This window comes from Apus apus, chromosome 10 (assembly GCF_020740795.1).
Source record: "Apus apus isolate bApuApu2 chromosome 10, bApuApu2.pri.cur, whole genome shotgun sequence".
NCBI classification, from domain to species: domain Eukaryota; kingdom Metazoa; phylum Chordata; class Aves; order Apodiformes; family Apodidae; genus Apus; species Apus apus.
This window is the reverse complement of record NC_067291.1, coordinates 20250780-20257688: the sequence shown is the minus strand read 5'-3', so window position 1 is coordinate 20257688 and position 6909 is coordinate 20250780. Positions and strand designations below refer to the sequence as shown.

General features: G+C 65.5%; 1 protein-coding gene across 1 annotated transcript; it reads right to left on the bottom strand.

Moving 5' to 3' along the window:
• Positions 1-1832: 1832 nt before the first annotated feature.
• Positions 1833-6901, bottom strand: SKOR1 (SKI family transcriptional corepressor 1). Its single transcript, XM_051628947.1, has 9 exons — positions 6853-6901; positions 4106-6093; positions 3919-4015; positions 3437-3544; positions 3268-3339; positions 2940-3014; positions 2776-2850; positions 2242-2307; positions 1833-2114 (listed from the first exon to the last, which is right to left on the bottom strand). Exons 2-9 carry the CDS (start codon positions 6074-6076, stop codon positions 2017-2019), a joined length of 2562 nt encoding a protein of 853 aa, XP_051484907.1. The 5' UTR covers positions 6077-6093; positions 6853-6901; the 3' UTR covers positions 1833-2016.
• Between the last annotated feature and the right edge of the window lie 8 nt (positions 6902-6909).

Sequence of the window (6909 nt, the reverse complement as noted above, 5' to 3'; positions counted from 1 at the left end):
GCAGTGCCCACAGTGTGGCTTATGTCCCAGGGCCAGGCACTCAGGCCAAGCTCTTCCTTGGTTCACCATAGTGTCTCCCTGGGCCACCTCCAGCCCACAAGGTGCCAAAGACAACCAGGCTCCCCCAAAATTCGAAAAGAGGCACAACTGTTTCATCCCTGCAAATCACCCTCCTCTCAGCTCTCAGAACTTGACTCAGCCTCTTTAGTCACCTCTTTGCCGCCCTCTCCCTGCTCCACACATCCCTTCCACATCCGAGCAAGATGATTTCCCTCCCCAGAGCCTTACCTGCACCAGAGGTGGCACCAGCAACTCCAGCCCTGCTGGTCCTGCCGGGGGTCACATCTTGCAGACACCTTTTGCAGCTCACCCAGGGCAGCAAGAGGGATGTCTGTCCCAAAACAAGTACCCAGAGCTTCTCCTGATGCTCTAAGAAACGAGAAGAAGCTAAAAGAACCAGCTGCACCTCCTCCCCGAGGGTTTTATGGCCTTCAGGCCCATGAATCAGCCCCGTTAACCACATCCACCTGCCCCAGCTCTGCCTTGCAGGATCCTCCTCTCTCACAGGTGTTGGGGATGGTGCTTCCGCTCCAGCAAGGCAGATCCCAGGAACAGGACCCATCGGCTGGAGCTCCTGGACATCTCCTTTTGCAAAGAAGCCCCGCGAGATGCCGCAGGATCGGGGGCCATGCGGGATGAGGGGATGCGGGGCCCGACCATCCCGCCTCGCTGCCCCCCCCGGGCGGGGCTGGGCTGCACTACCGGCTGTGTCCACACGGTGGCGGCCCAGGCCGCGGAACCGCCGCTGCTGCGCTTAATGAGAGTCCCAGGAACTAATTAACCACGGACCCGCACCGCGAGACTCCCGGGGACGATTCACACCGCAGCAAACCCCCCGGGCAGGGCCGGGATGGGCAGCGCGAAGCCGCCCGGCTGCATCCCACCCGCAGCGCCGGTCCCGGTACCCGGGATGCTCCTGCTACCCGCAGGTAGCGCCGGTGCAGCCCCCGGTCCCGGTCCCCGCAGCCCCGGTCCCCGCAGCCCCGGTCCCCGCAGCCCCGGTCCATCCCCCCTCCCCGGTCTCTCCCGCCCCCCGGTTCAACGTGCATCCTCCACCCACCCCCGTCCCAGCCTCGCAGCCCACCGAGATGCCGGGTTAGGTTAATCCTGGTCTAAAAACAGGTATTTCGGGCTAATAGGTGTGCGAAGCCCTCCACACCGGCTCTCAGAGCTCATTAATGTAATACTTTCATGTGTGAAACGAGCATATAAATGGGCATTAATGAGCTCCCGGCTGCGGAGGGGGAGGAGGGGGGGGAAAGGGGAACTTCGCAGGGGAGCGGGGGACCCCCCGACAGTCTCCCCCAGCTGCAGCACCGAGGGTCGTCCCACCCCGGACCCGGGGCGGGATCCCCGGGACAGTCCCACGGACCAAGCGGCTTCTTAAAGTCGGTTTTTATTAAAGAACAAAATTCACGTACAGAGGGGAGGGGGGCTCTCCCCAGAGCGGGCGAGCGCTGTTCTGCCTCCGGAGTCGCCCGTTAAAGTGCTGTTACATCCATAAATTTACAAGGGGGGGGGGGTGTGAGAGAGGAGGGGGGGCCCGAGGGGAGGCGGGGGGAGGGCGGGGCTGGGGGGGAAAGAGGAAATAAATATACATAATAAATAAATAAAAATCCAACAAATACTGTACCAAGAGAATCACAGTACATTTATATCCATTGCACATAGCCACTTTTGTTTCCAGTCTGGACAAGGGATGAAGAAGCGGACACACAGGGAGGGATGGGGAGAGGCGGAGCGGGGGGTGAGGGGCGCGGGGGGGGGGTGGTCCCGGCTCCCCCCTCCCCAGGCCGGCCCGGAGCCGCTCCCCCCGCCGTATTGCCAGTCCGAGGAAAGCCGGGCTCCGAGTCCTCTGTGTACAAGTGTCTCCTCGTGGAAATGGCTTGTGTGGGCTCTGCCCTCATGGCTTCGGGGGAAAAGGGGGGGTCCGGGCTGGGGGGGTCCGGGGAGGGCTCACTGGGGCAGCAGCGGCGGCTTGAAGGAGCAGTTCCCCGTGCAGTGCCGCGGGGTCAGCATCTTGCAGGAGAAGTGATGAAGCGCGTCGTGGGCCTCTGCAAACCGATCGAGCTGTCACCTCCGGCTCCCCCGAGCCCCCCCCCCACCGCGAGAAGAGGTGGGGGTGTCTCCCCCACAGCCTTAGACACCTGTGCGGCCCCCCCCCCCATCCTGCCCTGGTACCTTTCAACTTCTGCTGGATGGCGTAACGCGCTTTCCTCTCCTGGTCCAGCTCGTTGCACAGCGTGTCTGGGATGGGGGGAAAGCATCACAAGGCGCAGGGGGGGACACCAGGGCACGGCCGCCCCGTCGGGGATGCGCTGGGTTGAAGGGAAACCCCAGGGGAGGAGGGGACACGGAGTGGGAAGGATGCGCGCAAAGCCGGGAGCGGCTTCGCAGGTAATTTTACGCCTGGACTTGTTTGTTTGTTTGTTTTTAATTTAGCCCGGGTGGAAATTGCTGCGAGAGGGAAGGTTGATTCGCTCCCGCGTAACGATGCCTCTCAGCCCTTTGCGGGGCGGCTCGAAATTCCGAATGGGAATGCTCGAAAGGATATCGATTAAACAAAAACAAACAAACAAACAAAAATAAAAACCCCAAACAAACAACGCATCCCTCCCCGCCCAAGAAAAAAAAAATAAAATAAAATTTAAAAAGAGGGAGAGAAAAAGGCGATAAAAATTGAAGTACTAATTGCCCGACGGCCCCTGCTCGTACCTCGGACGATCTGCAGCTGCTGCACCATCTCCTCCCGGTACGCCAGCTCCCGCTTCATCTGGTCCTGGAAGTTATCTGTAGGTCGGAGTGGGTCAGCACCGCTGCCCGGTGCGGGGTCCGCTCCCCGGTGCGGGGCGAGGGTGGAGGGGGGGCATCGCCGGTACCTTTCAGGCTCTGGAAGTCCCTTTCCAGTTTTTTCCTCAGCTCCATTTGCTCCAGGACCAGTTTTTGTAACTCGTCTGTTTAAAAATACATTCGGGGGGGGGGGGAAATGAGGGGACCCCGCACTTTTCCATCTGGAAGCGGCTCAGCCCCGCGCTAATCGCATTATGTTACATTAATCACAGGAGTTAATCAGTCCTGCAGAAAACACAAATACCTCAACCTACGGGGAGAGGCCGGGGGGTCCCGTCAGGCTTCCGCCCCACAACCCCACCCCACCCCCAGCGGGACGCCGACCCCGCAGCTCCAACTCCCCCCTTCCCCCTTTACCTCGGGCCAAATTTTCGATGTCCTTTTCCACCAGCTGTGTCCCGGCGACATCCATGCCAAGGCCGTCATCTCCTGCCGGGGAGGGGGACACAGAGGGCAGTCAGCTCGGCCGCGGGGGGCTCCGCCGATCGCCCACCGCCCCGCGGAGGGGCCGCCGACCGGCGCTTACCTCTGTCGGTATTTACAGGGCTGGGATGCGAGACATTCCTTTGGTCCTGATAGGATTTTCTGGTCTCTAAATCCTCTGCCACGGAGTGATTGTCTTCTTTATCTTGCTCTTAAATTTAATAAACCGATTTTCAACCGTAAGCAACGAAAGTATGGTCCTGATATATCCTTAATTACATAATTACGAACAAAGCCCTCGTTAAAACCTTCTTAGCGGACAATCCTAATCGCTTTGCTGGAGGAAAGTAGCTTTCAGGCCGGAGCTTTGCCCTGCCGTACGGCGGTGCATCCCCGAGCCGGGGGGGCCTGGCCCCGTCCCCCTTTCGGAAACCGTTTGCATTATTATTATTTTTTTTTCTCCCGAAACCCCCCAAACGAAAGCGGCGGCCCTGTTGCCCCCCCGGGGTTGAGCAGCCGGCGGAGGCAGTTATGGGGGGCTCACCCTCGACGCGCACCGGCCTCTCGCCCCCCGGCCAGACTTACCCTTAGCCTCGGGGGTGCACAGGTACGCGGCCGGGGCTCCCAGAGAGGTGGGGGTCTTCAGCGCCTGCAGCTGCTCCCCCCGGTCCGCCGTGTACACCTGCAAAAAAAGGGAGTCAGTGCGGCGGAGGGGACCCCGGAGCCTGCCCCGCGGGGACCCCCGAGGGCAGAGCATCCCCCGGGCCCGCACCTCGTAGCCGCCGCCGCTGCTGCTCCGCTCCGGGCTGCCGTCGGGCTGCTGGCCGCCCTCCTCTGCCGCCGGCTCGCTCGCCTTTTCCTCGGCCCCATCGGCCCCGGCGGGAGGCGGCGGGTCCTCGGTCCCCGCCAGCAGCCGGGGAGGCGGCGGCTCCCGTCCCTCGGGGAGGGCGGCGGCGGCGGCAGCATCATCCTCCTCATCCTCCGGGAAACGATTGGACTCCACGTCGACCTCGGGCTCCTCGGCCGTGTCCCCCCCGGGGGAAAGCGAGCGGTAGCTGGAGCTGCCCTCGCTGAGAAAGTCCGGGGAGAGGTAACCGGGGCCGCGAGGTCCCCCGCCGCCGTACGCCTCCCGGGTACCGTAGAGCTTGGCGATGCTCTCGGCGTCCTTCACCACCGGGCGGAAGGCGGAGAGGTAGCTGCCCTTCCGGGGCAGGGGCAGCGGCGGGAGCAGCGCTTCGTCCCCGGAACGCTCCTCCTCGCCCGCCGCCCGCGACAAGGCGCTGGAGCAGCGCTCACCCTCCGCCCCGGCCCCTTCCTGGGGGGTAGCGCTGCTCCTCCCGCTGCCCGACGGCTCCGAGCCCTCCAGCTCGCCGTGCCGGCCCGACAAACCGGGCGGTTCGGCCGCCGCCGCCGCCGCTGCCGCCGCCGCTGCCACCACCACGGCGGTGGCCGCCGCCTTGGCCGGGCTCTGCGCCGGGTAGGGCGGGACGGGCAGGCTGCCGGCGGCCGGCCAGAAGACGGGGAAGGAGGGATAGACACCGGTGTCCTTGGCGGCTCCGGGCTGGTGGGGAGGTTGGGCCGGTTGGTGCGGGTGAGGATGCGGGGGTCCCCAAAACATCCCGGGGGGCAACGCACCGCCCTTGCCCGCCTCGCCACCGCCCGCGCCCCCCAACGCGTCCTCTTGCTTCTTAGGGCAGAGTCCGAAAGCGGCGGCGGGGAAGCCGTAGGGATGGGGGAAGAGCGGCGGCGGCAGCTTCTGCAGCATCCCGAAGCCCTTGCTGGGCACCGGGATCACCGGGTAGCTGCGCACCGCGCCCGCCCCGCCGTGCGCGCCCGTCGCCCCGCCGTGCCCCGCCGGTAGCCCCAGCGCCCCGCGCTCGCCCGCCGGCTCCTGCCCGCTGCAGCGCAGGCTCTTGTGAGCCGGGGCCAGCTCGGGGCCGGAGGGCGGCGGCGGGTGCAGCGCGGCCTTGGCAGCCGGGGAACCGGCACCGGGCCCGCCGGCGGCCGCCCCTTGCAGGGAGAAGGTCCGCTTGCGGGTGCCGCCGTTAAACATGGCCTTGACATCCTCCCAGGCGTGCGACAGCTCCTCCGTGGCTGTCTTGTCGCTGAGCTTGAGGTGACGGCGCCAGGAGTTGAAGTTGGCGGCGTCGGGCTGGGTGTACTTGGAGTCCGGGGTGCGGTGGGAGTGGAAGATGAACTTGTTGGGGGAGAAGTACATGCTGCAGTAGCTGCACTTGATGCACTTGGCGCGGGAGCTGTTGTAGCGGGCCGGGATGAAGCTGCCCCGGGAGCCCCAGGCGCACTCGTGCACCACGTCGAAGGCAAAGTTCTCGGGCAACTTGGGCGGCTTGTGCTCGCCCAGGAAGGATTTGCAGAGCCGCTCCGCCTCTCGCTTGGTGATCATGCCGCAGCGGCGGGAGGAGATGGGCATGGCCCCGGCCCGCCGCAGGATCTCCAGCTGCACCGGCGTGCACTGCACGCAGGTGATGCCCAGGGCCACCCGCCGGTTGTGGATCTCATTGTAGCTGTAGTTCTTGAGCAGCGTGTTGGAGATCTGTGCCAGGCACAGCCGCTCCTGCCCGTCGATGACCAGGGACACGATGGGCACGCCGTACAGAGAGGTCTCACCCACTTGGTTGGGCTTGAGGGTATTGGAGCCCTGGTAAGGCTGCAGCTCTTGCTTTGAATTTGGGGAGGAGCTTGCATCTCTCCCATTTCCCATCTGACTGGCGATCGCCTCCATTCCCCCCCAAAACGCCCCTGCAAAACAAAATCGGGGAAAGGCGCGGGTTAGAAGCGTTCCCGGGGCCCCGCTCGGCCGCCCGGCTGCTCCCCGCTCTGTGCTGCCGGCCCAGACCCGGAGCCCCCCCCCTCAGGAGCTACCGCAGGACCCCCCCACCGCAGCGGGCAGCTCTGGCGGAGCCGCAGCGCATCCCCCGCTCCGCGGCCGCCGGTACCGGCTGGTACCGCATCCACCGCATCCACCGCCGGGCGGCCCCGGGACAAGGGCGTTCGGGGCGGGGGAGCACACACACTCCCGCCCCGTGTCCCCGGGAGGTGCCGCGTCCCTTCCCTTTGTGCCGGCTCGCCGAGCCGTACCGGGGTGCCCGTTGCGGGCTCTAACGAAACCCGCCAGAGGATGCGACCTGCGCGTCCCGCGGCGACGGGGCCGGGGGTTGCCGAGCCCCGGGCCGGGCCGGGGGGGCCGAAACTTGCCGCTCGGTGCCGGCGGGCGGAGCGGAGCGGGGCAGCGGGCGCGGCTGGCCGGGAGCCCCTTTGTCGTGTCTCCGAGCAGGCGATTAGGACGGCGCGGATTAGGGGCCGGGGCGGGCAGGACCCGCAGCACGTAGCAGCAGAAGGGCAGCAGCGAGCCGGGCAAATTGGCTTAGCGGGGAGGGCTGGCGGCGGGAAGCCGCGTCCCTGGGAATTACACGAAATAACGGGGAGCTTTTCCCGAAAACGCGCCCCGACCCTTCCCCAGCCCCCCGTGCTCTCCATCCTCCGCCCGCTCCCACTTACCCCTCCGCGGAGCCCGGCTGGACGTGCAGGCTCTCCTCGGGGTTAGGGGCCGCAGCC